Genomic DNA, 20,645 nt, shown 5'->3' with positions numbered 1-20,645 from the left:
TCAGATAATTCAGACCATCCATAAATATTGCCAATAAAAGTGAAAGGAGGGAAGTGAGGGAGGGAAGAACATAGCTTTTGGAAAACAATGCAAGCTACAGATATGAGGAGGATGTACTCTTTCGGTTTTGCGTGGAAAGACACAAAGTTGAATTGTGTTATTAAAAAAAAAAGATAACATAGGACTGGGATAGATTTAAGGAATCCACCTCATCCACTAATTTTCACCCAAAGAATTTAATAGCAGAGTCCTTTTTTTCAAATGAAGTTTTATGCAGAATCCTCAAATATAAAAAGATAAAGGCAGAGCTTCTTTGAATGAAGCGAGGGGGTAGGGAAACCTCGGCTTGCTCTTCTCCAACTGCTCACTGATGTCCTACACCAGAGCCCCAGGGTTTTTGCAGAAAAGCACTGTTTGAGTCCCAACCCTTCATTTGACAGAATGGTAATTATTTTACAGAAGTTAAGGGTTTTCCTACAGCAAGGCGGGAGACTTAAAGTTCAACTTGGAGTCCAGAGACCTGTTCTTTTTACTCCTGAGTCCTGGCTGTCCTCACCCCTTGATGCAGATACCAGATTGCACCTCGCCATCAGCTAACGGAGGCCCAGATCATGTTGACAGCCTCTTTAAGCTCACAAAAAGTACTAATTGCTTCTTTCTTTAATGCAGGTTTCTTTAGGGAATTCAGTCTAAAGCAATTAAGAGATGGGGAGAGCTGCCTATCCCAGGAAGGTCAGGGCCTGAGCACAAGGGCCTGTTTTGGAGGAGGTGGAAGCCATAAGCTCCCCATTTCCACATCCCTTGAGGCTCACCCTGTCATGGAGCATGTGGTCCAAGAGAAGATGGGAGGAAGGCTGAAGAAGGGACAAGGAACAAAAACCTGGCAAGCGTGCAATTTAAATACAAGGGGTGTGAACCTCATGGTCGGTTCTTCTGTGTTTTTTTGGCAGGCCCATATATAAGTTGGTTCCTCAAATGGATTTTTATTGATTTTAACCATTATGTATTGATTTTATGTGGTGCAGTTTAGAATTTTCTCTAGCGATTCTCAGATCTGTGAAACTGGCTGTAAGAAGATGAGAATTACCTCAAATAAAGACCTATCAGAAGGTGATTTATGAGTTATTAGCCTCTTTTCCATTTTAGAGTGCACCTTTCTTTTATTTTACAAGTTTCCTTGGAAAAACTTTAAAGTAACTTGCTTTTAGTCACTAATCTTATGTGCTCTGGATTTTAGTGGTTCATATAACAGCATAGAACATTTTGAAATGAAATTAGTAGCTTTTTCTTTCAGTCAAGTAGGGATTAGGAAATCTCCCTGTTTTGGGGGTAAAAGAGCATACAAATCTTGTTCCAAAAGTGTAAGTACAGTATGATTTTAACTCTGTTTAAAATAATGATTGAAGTGTTAAATGAAAATAGGGAGGTTAAGGGTGCTGGAACTGGAAATCAGATTCTCTGGGTTTGAAGACTATCTTCACCAGTTACTGTCTGTGTGACTCTGGGTTAGTTACTCCACTGTACTGTGCCTTAATTTCAACACAATGGAAATACTAGTACCTACATGATAATGTTGTTGTGAGGATTAAATGAGATAATGCATAAAGTTCTTGGAAAAGAGTTTGGCACATAGAAAGCATCCAATAAAAAAAAATGCCAGCTATTATTATTTTAAAGTGGGGAGCAATGGCTATTTTTTTTCTTGATTTCCCCCCAAAAAACTTAATGTGGTTGCTATATGATGGCAGAAACTAAAATTATTAATACGAGCCAAAGAAAAAGTATCAATTTCTAAAAAGACCATTTCTTTCCCAAATACAACATCAAACAAGCAAAGCTTCAATTTTTTAATGCAATAGTGTGTTCAGGAAGTGAAGAAAGGGGAGTGGAAAAGAGATAATATTGTTCAGTTTACTCTTCTTACAAATACCCCTTCTTCCTTTTTCACTCTCAGCTGGCCATTTGCCAGTATGACTTCTAGCATCAAGCAAAAGAGAAAGAGGAAGAAGAAGAAGGAGAAGGGGTAAAGGCATCCTTTCTAGTAGACCCTCCCAAATCTCAATGGGATGACGTTTTAATCTCACGTCAACCCTGCCCTCTCACTGCAACACTTTTGGGCCAGTCACTTTTAGTATTTTTGATATGGGCACACATCTGATTTTATCTTACTTCTTTGTAGATGAAGGAGATCATTAAAAAGATTCCCAGCTCATGATGAACAATTTAAAATGCTCTGACTTTCTTCAGGCTTCTTGCATTAGGGAATGACATGTGGAGTTGTGAGACCAAGCTTTCACCTGGCCCGGTGACTTCAATCAATTAAGCAGCAAGTATTCACTGAGTGGCTACTCTAGGTGCAGGTTATAAAACTCTGGCCCTGCAGGTCACTGCTCTTCTAGATGGCCTCCTGCAGTCTCTTTTCTGATGCGAGTAATAGGCTCTGCCTGGACCAGGTGGAAAGCAGGCTGGGATGGAGTGCCTCTCTTACCTGCCGGCTATCTCTGAGTCACATAATCTGCCTGTGGGAATTAGAAGGTGGGGTGTGCAGGCAGCATCCAGTTGAGCCGGCAGTGTTTGAATGGTGGCTCAGGCAGGACCAAGTGTGCTGCCAAAATTGACCGTGATTTTTCCAGGGCACTGAGTGCTTCTGTTGGAAATCTGGGGTCTGGAAACCTGACCTTTTACCATAAGGTGAAAATTGCATATTTGACTCCAAAATATTAAAAACTATGTTGCTATATATCTGTAAATGCAAAGAAAAGATATTCATTAACATGTTAGCGGGGTTACCTGTAGTCATGGGAATGCAAAGGACATGTGGTCATATATTACTTGGCTTATTAGAAAATTTAAAAAAAAATGTTGAGGGAAAATATTTTTAAATTCCTCTATTTCCTATCTATTATCTATCTATCTACTCATCCATCTCTATTCTCTCTCTCTCTGTCTGACCTATCATCTGTTTATCTAACTTTTCTAATCTAATCCTAGAAGAGCCCTTCCATCCCACTTTGCTGTTTAAGAGGCTGCCTTAAAAACTTGACTTTTAAGGACCCAGGATTTGTCTTAAAGCTGAAATATAATGTTGATTGAAATAGCCCATCCTCAAACTCTCTGACCAGTTGTCACAATTACTGTTTTGTTTTCTATCTTTCCTTCTGTCCAATGGCATATCACAAAATTCTTTTTAAATTTGGATCTCTGCTGGTGTTTGCAGCTGGAAATTATTTCTACCACCTGTTTAGGGTAATAGAAAGTCAGGGCTGGGAGGAAATTTAGAACTCTTCTAGTCAAACTCCCCATCCCAAACTTGAATTTCTATCACAAACTCTTCTCTTAATCCATAAACGTGTTTGTCCCAGCTACCTGCAGTTTGTGTGAATTAGGCAAAGAGCACAGAGCAAAGAAACAGTGGAAAGGGGAGCTGTGGCAATTTCCACATTTTAACATCTTATGAAGTTTTCTATACCACTCTGCCATTCAGAAAAAAAAAAGTCAATTAAGCAATTAATGATTATTTTATAGAAGACTTTCTGCTGGATAGAACTGTTCCACCATATGCACTAAGTAATAAACTAACACGGCACTGTTTGAATGTTTATGAGAATGAATCATTCCTAAATTATCTGTTCATATTATCATATAAATGATAATTTTGCTTTCTCTCCCAATAGTGCTATAATCCCTAATAAAGCAGTTTATACATGTTTTAAGTGAGACTATAGTGCACCAGAAAATTAGCATTATATTGCTTTAATAATAAAAGTGCAAAGTTATTCAAGCGGCTTTATTTGGATTAAGTCCAAGTCAGTCTGTAAGGAAAGCAAGTCAAAGTAAACCCTAGATACGATGTATGAAGCGTCCCAGGTTCATATATTTAAAGGTCCAGATCAGATTGCTAACAATGAAATGTGTTCCCAGTCTCCGACTCTCTCCTTTTCCCATCCCTAAAAACTCCCTCCTACAAGAATTTGAGCCTGTAGAAGAGAAAATAAGTAGAAAATAATGATCCTACCTTTGATGCATGGTGGCCATGATATGGACGATAAAAAATAAGTTCTCTAGTCTAGAGAAAGGGATGGTTAATATAATAGTTTGGATTTAAGGGATGCAGATTAACTCTGTGGGAAAAAAAAAAAGAAATGGCCCTGAGGGGGGAAAACACTTTCATAAATTTCATCATGCATCATGTGGGACAAAAGAGCCAGTGAAATTAGAGTTTGTACAAGTGTATTATGATAATGTTGTTTTCAACAGGTTCTGCCAAAGTCTTAAAACCACAAGCACTTTTAAAGTTGATAATTGCCTGGAGAGATCATTTGCTTTCTGCTCACTGAAAGCTAAGTGAAGGAAAGATGATCCTGCCCAGAGGGTTTTATTTTTCCCAAAAGCCTGTGTCAGATGATGATTTTTCCTTGGCGGACCCCTCTCTTGGTCTGTCAAGAAAAGAAAGCTCTGCTGCTAAAGCCAAAAAATGCTGGCAGACAAACATGTCTTGTTAGAAGAAAGAATGTTGTAGATGGGTGCACGCAAGTATATAAACAATGACAGTGCTTCCAACGGTTTCTGTTTGTCTTTGAGGCGAATGCAAGGACGTAATGCAATCTTTTGCCAGTGAAGAAGAGCAGGTGTAATAATCAACTCATCCTTTTATCAAGAGAGTGAGTTTGAATGGGCGCTGTTTACTACTTTAATTACTGTATTAATATAGTAGGAATCTAACTAATTTGGTTCAAAATCAGGAAATAGGGATTGCTTTTTCATACAAACGTTGGGTCTTGGAGAGGGAGGTAGGAAGGACACAAGACAGCAGCCCTCTCCTGTGACATCGGAACAATGATTGCCCCGGGCAAAGTACCCTGCCCTGGCTTCCATTAAGCCTTGCCAGTTTATCTTCGTCTATACATGTAAGAATCCTCTAACATGCCAACCTTGGGCCAATTTCTTACTCTTTTGCTCACGGATTTTTATGGTGGACGGTTCTGGAGCCACTAAATCTGTCTTTTGGCTCTCCTGACCCTGAGAGCCATCCCTTTCATAAGCTGAGGTGTTATCACCATCAGCCAGGACAAGCCCTTGGCTAGCTGCCTTCTGCAGTCTGTACATCTCCTTCCTCTGCTAATTCCCTTCGAGAAGCTGGATAACACAAAAGATGGCAAAAATAACACCAGTTCTGGTTAAGTCGGTGATTTCAACCTAGGGGTTGCCACTGGGTGCAGATGGTTTAGTCTGGTGCTTCACAGACCCCAAATTCTACTCCCCTTCTGCTATATGTATCACCTTCAGATCAGGATGGCAAAATGATCATAATAGCAGGAAGCACCATGGACAGCCTACGGTAGAAACTCAAGGAAAGGAGCTGCTGCCTCTGCCTAGTTTCTCCCTTCCTGTTTTTGGTGTTTCAGAGATTTCTGAGTGTTATTTGGTGCATTATCTCATCTGTTCCTCAAAACAGCTCTGTAAACAGAGTAGGGTAGACGTTATTCCCACTCTTATAAGCAAGAGTTGTGAACCTCAGAAAAGTAACTTTCTGGGATTACACAGCTAGTAAATTTTAGGCTCAGGAAAGAACTCTAACTTGTTTCTAAATTCTGTCTTTTAGATGTCATCATGGTGAAATATTCAGTCAAAGGCAAATCATTCTTGTTTTGAAATCTTGTAACCCAGTCATTTTTGAAATCAATAGTTCAGATTTCTAAATTGAGTATCTATGTTCACAGATTATTATATTTAATTACTAAATTAAATAATGATTTTAATAAATTCTTTATGCTGAAAAGTTTCCACCTTATATTTGTACAACTTAATTCTGATTTAGATATGAAAATAAAATTTAGCCAACAATTAGTATAACCTAATGGCTTATGTTACTTTGTAAAATTCAAATAGCAAATGGATCACATTTTAAATAGCCAATTATCCTGTATAATAGCTATTTTTATAATAATGGTTTTATTACCAAAACATGCATTTTAATCTGTATTAACAATTCTAAAGTAGCCATTTCATCCATTAAGTAAATATGTGCCTTTTAAGAGTGTTCATTTAAAGTCCTGAACCATAGATGGTACTGAATCCAAAGGCACATTATTTCCTATAATAAAATAAATATATGGAAAAGTATTCTGAAGAAAGAGGACTAACAACATTGAGCTTTTGTTTTGCCAGAACTTTTATGTACACTTTCTTTCAATCTTCTGTTTTGCCATTGAGTAGCTGAGTCTGAGAAATATTAAATAACTTGCTCTGGGTCACTGAAATATTTAGTGATAAAATATTTAATCCCAGATATTTTTACTGCACCATTCTGCTCCCCAAGTGAAATTATTGCTTAAGTATTTTAAATGTGTATTTATAAACAAAATCATATGAAAAAGCTTCACATGGACAAGGGACATAGACCTAGTCATAGATGTGCACCTAGACACAGACAATGGATAGAGGAAAAAAAGAGCATTCAGCTCAATATAAATTAACTGGGTAAGAGGAGTTAGTGATGCAGGTGAGAGGAGGTCAAATGAAAAAAAATCTATTGAACCATTTCCTCCTCTATTTGTAAAACTAGATAATCCATGAATTTGTAATTACATGATCATGCTTTTAGTAAGAAGGCAATTAAAATGTTTTTCATGCTACTTATATGGTTTTGTATGAGTTTCAGTGATATAGAAAAAGTGGCAGAACTTGAGAATTTAACCTTTAAATCTAGGTCAAACTTCTGATTTAAAAATTATATTTCAGTGAGATTCAGCTGTGGAAATTGCAATGCACTTAGACTATGGCTGAGTGGAGACTTTGATTTTAAACAATGCCTAAACAGAAATGGTGCCAATATATAAAGTGAAAATCAGTCTTGATAAGGTTTTCTCTCCAGCACCATCAGAATCTATTGTAAGGGATCTCTTGACACCTACCTGGTCTGGAACTCACCATCCTTCCCTTCACTCTGCTTTATACCTGCAATGATCTTGATCCCGTATATCTATATAAGGTCTCTTGGTTCACAGATTGCTTTCACATCCTTTATTTCATATTGGTTTTTATCAGCTGAATAACGATGTGGAGTAGGAAATACAGCAGAATTAATTGCTGTCATTTTTATAGTCATTAGTTGATCTCTTTATTGTCTTGGATTGGTGCTTCTGTATATTTGGAAGTATTTGATTCTTATGGCTCAAAATAGCCTCTGTGTGTGTTATGTTTTATTTATGGTATTATGATAGAACCTACTACCATAGCACCCTGTTACTCAGCTCACAAATTTCACTTCCTTCCAAAACTAGTAGCTCTTTCTCCTCCTCACTTTCAGTCATACTTATTATATATATTTAATATTTCCATAGTATTTACCACTGGTAGCATTTATTTTGCTTATTTTATTTTGTTACTTTTAGTATTTGTCTCTACCAACTGGATAAAAACATCACAATGACAGGGACTTTTTCCATCTTGTTCACAATGTATCATCCAGTATCTAGAACCAGAGGTGACTGAGTGATTGAAATAATGAATGTGTGAATGAAGGAGCAAAACGAAATGGCCTTGTGTTGAACCATATGACACTTTCTTCCCTGCCAAAACTGACTGGTTGGTTACATGACTCAAAAGTAGCCAATACTCAAGTTTCACTGGGGTGTCCTACATAGCCTTGTGTGGAACAGGCAGATTCCCTCCCTTGGCAGTTTGAGCTAAGAGCTTGTGATGGGTTAAGTTCAAGTGTCAACTTGACTACGTTACGGTGTCCAGTTGTTTGTGCAAACAAGCACTGGCCTGATTGTTACTGTTATTTAAATCATTGGTCAGTTGATTGCATCTATAGCTGATCACATCTATAACCAGCAAAGGAGATTGCCCTCAGCAATGAGAGAATTCTCATTCAATCAGTTGAAGGCCTTAAATGTAGAACTGATGATTTCAGCAATCAGAAAGAATTTCTACTACACTTCAGCCAGCCAGCTCCCCCTGGGAAATTCATTGACACTTTCATCAGGGTTTCCAACATGCATCCTGCCCTACAGAATTTGGACTTGCTGATCCCCATGGTCATGTGATCCAATTCCTATAACAGATCTCAATATATAAATCCTGTTGGTTCTGTATCCCTGGAGAATCCTGACTAATACAGAGCCATAAATACAATCAGCAAACACGCAGTGGCTGTGGATGCAGAAACATGTATGGATGGTCCTAAGGTAGGCTGCTGCTAAGGGGGTAAGGAGAAAATTGAGTTTGAAGGAGAAATGCTCACAAAACATCGTGAGAGGAAATCAATGCTTGGAAGAAGGAAAGCACATGTAGTTCTGTTGTGAGAAGAGGACGAGCCCTCTCAAGAATCAAGTGAAAGTAGTAGAGTCAGAGAGTGAAGAGACACAGCCCTGCTGTCTAGGGGCTCAGTGAAGCCTTGACTTCCACACAAGCCTCTGCTCGTGGCTCTTCCTCCACGAGAACCTGCTCTGCCTGGGCATCTCCTCATCTGTGGTATGCTGTGTGTTTCTGTATCTTGAGTGGACCTCTCTTACTACATTTAAAAGTTTCTAACAACTACTCCTGTTGCTGTCCAATTCAGATAGAGTAGAAGATGTCCAAATCTGCTCTTGGCAAAAATAATCTAACACTTAAACAGGATTTGACGATTTACACAGTGCTTTAATGTATATTATGCCAATTTCTTCTCACAATGACCTGCTATGAAATGGTTCTTGATTTCCTCTAAATGGGAAATTCCTCTTACGTACTTTTCTTTAGCAAGCCTCACAAGCTTTATTTGTATAAATGCCTTACCTTCTCTACCAGACACTAAGCATCTCTAAAGCAAAGACTAAATTCTATTTATTTGTTATCTTTTATAGTGTATAGTATTATGTCTCATAAAACATAGTTGCTAAATAAAAATTCTGATCAAATATTGAACTGGCTTTTAAGACTGAAGGTGAAGCAATTTCATGAACTGTAACTGCATTAATCTACACTACTGAATTAGACCCTAAATTATAATCTTTTGAAATTATTTAAAATGTTTCTTTTCTCAAATATAATTGTATTCATGGTTATATTTGCTTTATAACTCACATAGTGCTCATGACTGTTTCTAGAGTCATCCCATAACACTTTTATGAATTTTTAAATGTTTAAATTACCATAAGGAAGACCTAGGAAAAGGATCCAATTATAAAATTAATAAGCTTAGTTTCTGATCTGTCTCTTTTGGTTATTACATGCTTTTGCTTAGATTTTCCTTCTTTAAAGTCATAACTTCTTAAACTATATTTCAACGAGTTCCTTTAGATTTGCTTTTCTTACTGTGTATATAGTGTTCTGAGGAATGAATCTGGAATGAATAAGGTCATTATTTATGATATCCACATTTGACTTAAAAACCCTAGAATTTCTATTTGTTTCTTCTTGCTATTTTATTTTTAAGGATGCAGAACTTAAGTGGGGGAAAATCAAACCAACAACAAAAATGTGTACAATTACAAGTCTTGCTCAAGGACAGTAGAGATAGCATTAGAAATTTGTGTAAGATTAATAAAATCTCCCTTGTTATTTTCACTACATATAAGGTTCTAAGTGACTTTGTGATTATATATTGAGGACATTTGTTTGTGATCCTTGGTAAATTTGTTAATATTAGCTGAGAGCAGGGTATGGGAAAGAACAAAGGTAATAGCATGTGATCTTCAGATTCTTCTGACTTGAGGAAATCAAGGAATTTCTATTTCCTCAACTACTCTGTAAAATGGGTATTCATCCATCCATTAATCATTCAATAATATTTATTAAGCGTCTCCTGCATCTTTCTAAGCATTGTGCTGGGAACAGCTTCACTAAGATTGGTTAACTCTAATCAAGGTATGCAAAGAGGAGTCATCAAGACTGCTTTGTGGAGGCATGGGAAAATGCTCAGAAAGTCTTAATAGACAGATGTGTTATCTGAGTTTTGAAGAAAGAGTAGAGTTTCCAGATAGAAAAATCATGAAAGGGACTTTTAGAAAGAAGAGAGATTATGGGTATTGGCATGGTGAGGTAGAGTGGTATAGGCTATACTGGGTAACTGTAGTTTTTCAGTTTAGCTGAAATATGAGAAGGGAGAGTATTGGGGAAGGATTTTGGTGAGGAAGGAAGGGGCCAGGTCAAAGAAGACTTGGAAAGTCATAATAAGGAGTTTGTTCTTTATCCTTTATCCTGAGGGTATAGGGTGCCAAAAAGGGTTTTAAGAAAGGAAAAGCATGGAATACTACTCAGCTGTAAGAACCAATACACTACAATCGCACGTGATAACATGGATGAACCTTGAGAATCTTATGTTGAGTGAAGCAACCCAGGCATTGAAGGACAAATACTATATGACCTCAATGATATGAAATAAATTAACTGCCTCAGAAAAAAAAAAAAAAAAAAAAAAAAGCAAGGCCAGAGTTTCACAGTGTAGACAATGGTTAGATGCAAGCAAGGCTGTGATAAAACTATGATTTTTCAAGTTGAAATATATTATGAGAGCATTTTAGGGGAAAGATTGCCAGTGAAATAGTATTTTATTAGTACTTCTCACAATGATTTTGAAAAGGTGCAGAAATTAAGCATTATTGGCTACAATAAGTTTAAGCACATGGTTAAATACCATTCCAGAAAATACATCATGATTACTTATCCACTTGCCTATTCCTATCTTCTCTTCACTTTAGCTGTGAGCAAGTAAAGTGAACTACAGAGGGCATGAACACATGTAAACAGAGAGGCAAGATGATTATCACCCACTTTAAAAAGGAGGAGATGTGCATATCCATTGGGACAAGAGGAATGGTGGTTGTTTAAATTTCTCATTTGCAGAAACAAATACCGTACAATGGGTTGGCTTGACATCAGGAATTTATTGCCTACTAATTTCAGAGGCTAGAAGGCTTGCTTCTTCCTGGGGTTGGTATCTTCTGGCTAGCCAGCAATCTTTGGCTTTTTTTTTTTAAAGATATGTTTTATTTATATATTTCTCCCCACCTTGTTGTTTGTACTTGCTGTGTGTCTGTTCGTCTTTCCCTGTTTCTTTATGAGGCACTGGAAATTGAACCCAGGACCTCTGATGTGGTAGGGAGGCACCTAATTGCTTGAGCAAACTCTGTTCCCTGAATTGTTGTGTCTCTCATTTTTTTTCTTCTTCTTCTTGTGTCTCTTGTTGCATCATCTTGTTTTGTTAGCTTGCCGTGCCTGCCCATCGTGCCAGCTCCCTGTCTTCTTTAGGAGGTACCTGGAGCCGAAACACGGACTTCCCGTGTGGTAGGTAGGAGCTCAGTTGCTTGAGCCACATCTGCTTCCCAGGATTCCTTGGCTTTTCCATCAATTGGCAATGCACATGGTGGTGTCTTCTCCCTTCTCCTCTGGCTTCCAGCTACTGGCTGCTCCTATGACTTCTTTCTCTGTGTTCAAATTTCATTCTGTTTATATAGAATTCCAATAATCTGGATTAAAACTCAACCTGATTCAGTTAGGCCATACCTTAACTGAATTAACATCTTAAAGAGACCCTATTTACAATGGTCCACACCCATAGAGCCAGGGATTGGGACTTGAAAATGCCTATTTGGGGACATGAGTCAATCTCCACATTGGTGTAGAGTAGGGCTTAGGTCAGAGGAACCGGGTTCGAGACTCAGTTCTAGCAAAAATTAGTCATGTGACTTTGAAAAAATAATTGATTTCTCTGAGCCTTAGATTTTCATCCTTAAAATAGGGTAATTGACTCCTGTCTTAACTATCTTAAGAATCATAGGGAGAATCCATTGAGATAATGTCTTAAGAACAGCAGTGCTTAATTTATCAATGCTTTCAAAATCAAGTTATGCATGAGGAATATCAATAGCAAGAAATCATAAAACTTTGTTTTATTAGAACACCTGTCTCCAAAATACTCTAAGTACAAAGATTTACTCTAAAAATCATCTTTCTATTTCTAGGTTTACCTCTTCTATTAGTCAGCCAAAGAGGTGCTGATGCAAAATATCAGAACTCTGTTGGCTTTTATAAAGGATATTTATTGGGGTAGAAGCTTGCAGTAACAAGGCCCTAAAGAGTCCAACTCAAGGTACCATAAGAGGTATTTTCTTACCCCAAATCATTGGCCATGTTTTGAAGCAAGATGGTGGGTGATGTCTGCAAGGGTTCAGCCTTTCTTTTTCCCTCTTAAGGGTCATGGTCCCAGCTTCATCTACGGGCTGGCATAAGGCTCATCTCTCTTCCTGGGACTTGTTTCTTTCCAGGATCAGCTGCTCTGTTCTCTTCACAAGGACAGCTGTAGACTATCAGGCTCTTCTCTCTTCCTGGGGCTTCTGCCGTATCTAATAAGCTGTCTCTCTATTCCTCTGTGTTCTTCTCCTGTGTGTCTACTTCTGTATGAGAGTCTGTTTTATCAGTCCACCAAGGGGACTGGGACTCAACACTGAGTCAAACTCTAACAAAGTGGTTGAATCAAAGCTCTAATTTAAAAAAAAAAATAGAATTCCATATTTTATTCTTTTTTAAAGAAAAATTTCTCTTCCCTTCCTCCTCCCCCCCACCCCATTATCACTCTCTGTGTCCATTTACCATGTGTTCTTCTGTGTCTGCTTGTATTCTTGTCAGTGGCACCAGGAATCTGTGTCTCTTTTTCTTGCATCATCATCTTGCTGTGTCAGCTCTCCATGTGTGTGGCACCACTCCTGGGCAGCCTGCATTTCTTGTGCACAGGGTGGCTCTCCTTGAGGGATGCACTCCTTGCATATGGGACTCCCCTACATGGTGGACACCCCTGCATGGCACGGCAGTCCTGTGCGCATCATAACTGTGCATGGGCCAGCTCCACACAGGTCAAGAAGGCCCTGGGTTTGAACCCTGGACCTCTTATATGGTAGGCAGATGCTCTATAGTTGAGCCAAATCTGCTTCCCAAAGCTCTAATTTTAACATAATTTACTCAGACATCTCAGCTGAATCTAATGCAATCAAAGGGTTACTATGCCCAGAGGAACAGACAAGTTTACAAACATAATCTCTTTTTGGAATTCATAAATAATATCAAACTGCCACACCCCTCTCTGATTAGTTGTCTACTCTGTAAAAATGTAAGAATTTACTTTTATGAACTCAAGTGATTTGATTTAAAATTTTCACTACTACAGATGTTAATCAATAATCAATTCTCCAAATAGGAATTTTTCCATGGTTAGCTGCATGGACTATATAACAAGGCAGATGGTTGCATTAGTACACAGGATTGTTTCTAAAAATTTTTAGGGAGAGAGTTTAGTAAAAACAGAAGAGGATTTCTAGTGGAATCATATCACTTTCTTCTTTAATTGGCTCAGTTAGCCTGTGAAATTATGTCCATAGAGAAAAAAGGTAGATCCACCTTACTTACAAATATCCCCTCAACATTCACTCACCAAGAATTTCCTGAAGACATCATTAGAGGTTGCTTGGGAAGATACATTAGCAACATTGGAATTGGAACTTCAAAGCATTTCCAGTGGATCTTCAAAGCATTTACAACACTGGCAAACTTCCAACCATAGTTATTTTTAAAAATATTCTCTTTATCTGCAAAGTAGTTTCCATGGCAGGATCAAATAGAGCTGAATAGAACCCAAGTAAAGAGCACCATGGAGGCAGCTCTACTCAATTGCCTTTGCTCAGGCTTGAGAGGAACTGGCTGAACTATTTGAGGAAACTAAAATGAGTATCTGTGGATCTCATGGTGAGAAAGAAAATCACAATTCTTGGCAGCAAAAGGGAGGTCACAAAGAATTTTGTTATTCTCCTTTGTTTTAGAATCCCTTTACCCACGATTTGAAACTATCTGTGGTAGCAAGATTGCTTGGGTTCCTGGCCATCAGCTGGCTTTTTAAAAATTATTATTCATTTTTAATTTAAAGCCAGTGTGCCATCCAATGTACTGACTTGAAAGGTTTGCAGTAACATATATCATCAGGATGATTGACGTAGTAGCACTTGTCACAAGTATATATAGGGGTAAAATTTAGGATTTGAGGTCATTTCTTCTCTCACTACATGTACTTGAATGGAAAGACATATTAAATGTGTTCGATGAAATTTCCTTGTCTTCATGATTAGAATGCATGCTATCCTTGAGAACTTTTTATACTTGCACATCTACACAGGCTTTTCTTTCTTCCCTAATTTCTTGTCCATGTTGCAAAATAATTGTAAGTCTTGTATTAGATTCAAATAGTCTAACTCTAGGCAATTCTGACACACTTCACTGCATAACAGACTTTCCAAATCTTCTTATTAAACATCCAACATAAGTAAATGCAGGTGTTATTTTATTTCATAGCCACACATTATATCTCATTTGAATCCACATTATCTAAATTATCAGTTGCCATCTAAATTTTAGAGGATGCTAATTAACTTAGACACATGTGAGGCAACTAAAAATGTAAATAGAATGAAATTGTAATGAATTAGACATTGCATTCAAAGGGCACATAGATCTCAACATTTTAAAAATATATAGTTAATTTGTGGAAGGCAATAGAGGAAGCTGTGATGTAGAAATAGTATAAAATGTTTAAATCAGAAGATTGCTTAGCTCCCTTGGGAAGACCACTTTATGTCTGACTTTTGTGGGATGGTTACACTCAATGAGATAACGTAGATAAAACTTTGTAAATTGCAAAGATGCATGCTTTTTTGGTCATGGCTCCTTCTCTTCTTGCTTGACTTATTTCTCTTTTTTTTTAAAAAAAGAAAAGAGAATGCTGTAATTTATATTTCTCTTGACAGTCACTTCTTTGTGTGGAAGTTTTTTCTATTTTACTTGGTACTGTCTGCTCCTCTTTCCACTTGCTCTTTACCCCAGAATCAAGTGCTCATATTTTATTTTTTTCTTTTTCTTTTCCCACAATAGTTAGTGACTATTATGTGGACAAGAGCTGAAGGATAAAAGCATTGTTATAAAAAAGAACTGAGTTATTAACAAAGGAAGCTTTTCTTTTAAAAGAGCAAAATGGCATCATTGTTATTGGTCACTGTCCAGAGAGATCTTGGAATATTTTAATTACAGTGAACTCTATCGCAGTGGTGTTCATTTTAATGAGACTTGGCTTTCTAGTCTTATCTTTCCTGAAATATTTTCATATTTTTCTTTATCCAACTAACTTTTTGGAGACATTTTGTGGTGGCAAACCGCTATGAGTGATTAAAAAATGATGGTTAAAACAGTTATTTTCCTTTACAGAGTTATAATTTGTCTCCCTGACATAATTGCAAATACATGAAACCAGAAGACTTTAAGGTAGCAGCCCAGAAATGAAATTCTGGAAAAATGGGTGAAAGACTGAACTTTCAAGATAATAAGGACTTGTAAGGGACTGAAATATGTTGGGGAGTATTGATCACAAACTACTTTATTCTGACTATTAAGAGAAATACCATCTATAGGGGAATGAACCAATGCAGACAAGATTAGATGTGATAATTAACAAGAAGTACATAGATATGGCTACATTCCAGGCACAGGGAAATTATATTACAATGGGTACAATAGGAGTTCTGCTTCCAAGGTGACAACATGATTTTTTATTTTATCTTCAGTCCCTTATGATGTAAATAAAGATGAAAGGATTATAGTAAAAAGATATGAGTTATAGCAAATGTAGATGCAGGTGCCATTGCCAGAAGTTGTTCTGTTACCTCTTAGGATCACTGATAAATCAGAACTTCTTATGTTCTTCCCTCTCTCAGAAAGCCAAAGATAATTAAATCCATTACCCTAAATTTTTACATTTGTATGATGCTTTACCGTTTATGAATTGTTTTTACATAGATTATCCCTTTAAATTTGTGGGGGACTACAATGTTCAATGCACTGTATTATGACAAAAATATGTTCCCTACCCTGAGAATGCTGAAATCTTGAGGAAGTCAGGGGCATGTAAATAATGGACTATAATATTATGGAAGGTCAAGGAGAGAAGCAAAGGAGAGGATGAAAGAAGTTTTTAGAAGGCAGCTGTAGCAGACAATTATTATTTTGTCTCTTCCATATTATTTTCTTTTGGAAATCACCCTTTCCTGTCACTATGTGATTCTAGTAAGGCCATCAATCAAAGGGTGCTGCTCCCTCCTATAACCTCCCAATACAGGCAGAGGGACCAAGAAGTCAAGTCAGAATATCCACCCTTCTAGCCATTATGATTGGTCATCATGATTGATGCAGGGCCAATCATGCATCAGATGAAGCAGTGTCTAGCAGCAGAACTAGGAGTTCCTTTTCAGGTAGTTATTTGGTAACTATTAGGAGGCTTGAAGGGAAATCCTCTCTTTACTTCTGAATGTAAAGTCCATGTAAGCCTGGGGCTCCTGGTGGCTATCTTTTCCTACCATAGTGAGAAAAACTTCTAGAAAGTGTAGCCAATCTGAAAGAAAAAGAGTCAAGAAATGAAGAGCAGATATTTGAGTATTTGTATGTGGACGAACTATGCCAAAGTCAGTCAACTCCTGACATTTTAACTTATATAAGCCAATTCATTTCTTTTTTGCTTGGTCATGTTTGAGTTGTGTTTCTGTCATTTGTATCCAGAGAGTTCTAATAATCCAGAGACTCAATCCTTTGATCCAAAACTTGAATGTTATACCTATCTGTCTATCTATCTATCTATCTATCTATCTATCTATCTATCTATCTATCTATCTATGTATCTATCTATCTGTCTATCTATCAATCTATCGATCTATGTCTATCTCTATCTGTCATCTATCTATCATCTATCCATGCATCTATCTTAAAGACTTCTCCGTACATTCAGGTTAGGATAAATGCATTTATTAATTCAATAAGTAGTCCTTGAGTACCTTCCAAGCACTAGAGAAGCAGTGGTTATTCTGTACTTTTCTCTCTTTCCTTTAACCTATTGTGTTAAGAGCTGCAAAATACTGTAACTGTTACACTGATTGAATATCCTCAGGATCATAGTAAAACTGTCATCAAAAGCTTTTGTACTCTTTCAAAGACAGATTCCGTCCCTGAACATTTCTGGGAACTCAAAAGATCACGAATATATCAGTGTATATTCTGCAGAGATCCAGGTTTTTTCTGTGATTTCAAATGGACAAATAGGGATGTGTCAGGAAAGTAACATGGCAGAAATATTCTCCCAAGCTAATGTCACTGTGCTTACAGTGGTGTAGTGATTGGTCCTTTCAACAACTCTTCACAGCCTTACAAGTCTTAGGCACTTTTAAACTGGCTTTGACCCACATAAAGGGCAGAAAAGAACACTATTCTTTCATTCTACCTTTTGATTATATTTCTTTTCATCTATCTATGTCTGATTACATATTACATTATTAACCAATCACAGCAGCATCTTGTGGAAATTAGGTTTTTCATATGTTAACTTTCTAGATGATAGAAGAAGTGACAAAGTTATTTTTTATAACATTGAACTGTTTGATAGAGATCTTAAAAAATGTATTATAGATGTCTAAATATTCTTAAGCAAAGTATGGTAATAACAATATAGCTATCATTTAATAAGTGGAGTCCCTATGTGAGTTCTGTGGTAGCCATTTACATTCAACATTTCATGTAGACTCAGTGAGGGAGGAGATACAACTTCCATTTAAGAGAATAATAACTGCAGATCAGAATGGTTAGGTAACTTCGTTAAGATCACATAACTACAAGAAAGTAGAGCTGATATTTGAACACAAATCTGCCTGACTCCACAGCTGCTACTCTTAACACAGTGTCATTATTTAGAACATAAAATAGTGTATGCTTTGCAAAACTTAAATTATCCTCTCCCTAGCTTTAAATAATCTGAACTATTTGCCCTAATACAAATGGTGCGACATTGCTTTTCCTTTTGAATTGTGTCTGTCTTTGGTAATTTTCCTCTTTTCCTTATTGTAAGAATGCCAGCTGTAACTCTTTGCTAGTCTAAGTGGATCTGGCTATAGTAAAATGTGTTCTCTATTTTAATTGCTTGCCTCTTATTTGGTTTAAATCTAAATATGTCTCCCAGGATAAGTGATTGCAGGTCCTTCATATAGCCACGTGGGGTAATAAGGATAAAGATGTTAATAATATAGCACTCTTTTATTGAATACCTTTAATAAGCCACTGAATGCTATTATATATGTTGTCTACTCAATCCTCACTTTTAGACATTTCTATTGGCTGCTCTGGACATTTCTCCCTTAATTTCCAGATATTAGGCAAATTTTGAAAAGGTAATATTGTTTGATAAATAAACCCTTACTTAGGTTAATAGCATAGACATTTTAATACTCACAGATTTGCACACTCCCCAGCTCTGATTGCCTACATTGACCTTTCTGCCTCGAGTCAAATATTTACAAGGTGGGTCATGGTAATGAAGAAACCCAGAATGGCAATATTATAACACCCTCAATAAAGTCACAATGTGGCTGGGAAATGATTTAACTACTTCTGTTAAGTCCCGAAATGTTTGAAGCCATCTTTTAAATTCATGTGTTTACTCATTATTATGCATCCTCAGAACCTGGAGCTACAAGAGATGTGAAGTTTATCTTTAAATGAATACATTTCTATTATACCAATACCAATGTGTTTTGCAGTAATGGTTCCTATGAAGCCATTTGGTGGTTGATCTGTGGAATGTGAGTGCATATTTAGCACACAGCTGCTTTATAACTTTTGCAAAGTTTGTATTGTAAATGTAAAATTAGTAAAATGATTTTTTTCTAAATATCCCCAGCTAAGTAAAATTCATATGGAATTCTCTTGGTTTTTACACACTTATCCAAATATAAGGCAAGGGGATGAATTTAGATGTTTACTGTTTTTAAAAATCTACTCAACACTTTTTTCCTCTCTGATTCTGGGTTCAATTTGGAAAACAGGGGAGAGTGGTTTTCTGGAAGGGAATAGTCTGTAATAGCTAAATTGACTAACTTATATGGTTGATTTGGTTTTGGTACATTTTAAAGTTATTTGTATGTCATATCCATATGAATTTTCTCTGAGCAAAATTTCCAGTTAAGTGTGTATGTGTGCATGAAATGTGTGTAAGCACGCATATGTGTCTGATGTTAGATTCTATCAAGTCGAATACTAAGACCATTGAATGTTACAAATGTGGTTCAAATTTATATTTGGACCTAGAGTTCTAAAGTATCTAACTGAGAATTAATATCTTTAGTGAATTGCATATTTAGAAATTATTTTCCCTTCATTATTACTAAACCAAAAAACTTTAAACTAAGACCATACCTTTAGAGAGTTATAGACTGCTGTTTTTTATTGGATTTTGCTTAGCAAATTAACCTTGAGAATTTTCATTTGAAAGAGTCCTTGTAATACTATTTGGATATTTTAGGGGAAATGAACATAAGAGACTGTTGAGGATTGAATCATGTCCCACACATAAGACATTTTCAATATTAATCTGTATACCTGTGAGTATGAACCCATTTGTAATAGGACTTTAAAAAAAATGTTTTTTTTGTTTTTTTTTCTCTTCTGGTTTACCTTTTACTTTATTTCATTTTTTAATCTTTTTTTTTTTCTTTTCATTTCATCTCTGTAATAGGATCTTTTGGAGATGTTATTATTAATTAATGCATGGCCAGATTGAATCAGTTGGGCTTTAATCTGTATGACTTGGAGGCATTGGAAACAGGGGAAATTCTGACACTGTCAGTAAATAAGCCGGAAAGGAGAGAGAGATGGCCACGTGATGGAGCACTGCCCAAACCAGAATGCTGCTAACTCTGGGAGAAAGCATGTCCTGGCCGACGTCTTGATCTTAGACTTCTCACCTTCAAAACTGAGACAAATAAATGCTTCTTGTTTAAGCCATTGTGTAGTATTTGACCTAGCAGCTCTGGCAAACTAAGACGGGGCAGGAAAGACCCTACAAGTCATCTAGTTCAACCTTCTTCTAATATTCCCTGCCAGTAGGAGTCTGACTTGCTTTAAGAATATAATTCATGTATTAATTGCGGTTCTCCAGAAAAAAGAACTGACAGCATAGATACATAGATGAGAGATAGAGGATATCTAGCTAGCTAGTTAGATTTATTACAGGAAGTGGTCACGGAACCATGGGGACTGACTAGTCTGAATTCCATAGGGCAGGTCACAAGTTGGGAACTCATGAAGGTTTCAAAGAATTCCCCAAGAGAAGTTGGCTGGCTGAAGTAGAGATAGAAATTCTTCTTTATGACTCTTGAAATCTTCAGTTCTCCCTTCAAGGTCTCCAACTAATTAGATGAGGCAATTCCTCTCCATTCTAAAGGTGATCACTGATGGTTTAAATCCAGCAAACACCCTGGTAGTAACAATCAGGTCAGTGCTTGCTTGACCAAACAACTGGACACCATAACCCAACCGAGATAACACATGAAATTAAGCATTGCAATTTATTATTACTATATTTAATTTGTCCACTTTCAATATTCTTGGGCCTTTGGACATATTTTTGAGCTTCTTATATTCTCTGTCCCTGGTTGCCATGTTTCAGCATTCTGGATCTCATTAATAATTAGCAGTGTTATTAAATACTGTATTGTAATATTTCTAAAAATCTAGTTCCTCTGCCTGCCAAAGAATTTATTGTATGCAGTATCACTTACTAGAATCTAATTTCAATCAAGATGTTACAG

General features: G+C 36.8%; 1 protein-coding gene across 2 annotated transcripts in view; it reads right to left on the bottom strand.

Annotated features, from left to right (window-relative positions):
- Nucleotides 1–20,645, bottom strand: part of KCNMB2 (potassium calcium-activated channel subfamily M regulatory beta subunit 2) — a 267,751-nt gene that overhangs the window by 222,249 nt on the left and 24,857 nt on the right. Inside the window, exon 1 of one of the 2 annotated variants that reach the window (XM_058295367.2) lies at nt 4,016–4,123. The exons of the other annotated variant lie outside the window; for it this stretch is intronic. Coding sequence (XP_058151350.1) covers nt 4,016–4,035 — 20 coding nt within the window. The 5' untranslated portion in view covers nt 4,036–4,123. Of the gene's footprint in view, nt 1–4,015; nt 4,124–20,645 lie in introns of those variants that run through there. 2 annotated transcript variants of the gene reach the window in all.

This window comes from Dasypus novemcinctus, chromosome 4 (assembly GCF_030445035.2).
Source record: "Dasypus novemcinctus isolate mDasNov1 chromosome 4, mDasNov1.1.hap2, whole genome shotgun sequence".
NCBI classification, from domain to species: domain Eukaryota; kingdom Metazoa; phylum Chordata; class Mammalia; order Cingulata; family Dasypodidae; genus Dasypus; species Dasypus novemcinctus.
Note: the sequence above shows the minus strand (reverse complement) of the source record. Positions and strands in the feature narration are given on the sequence as shown.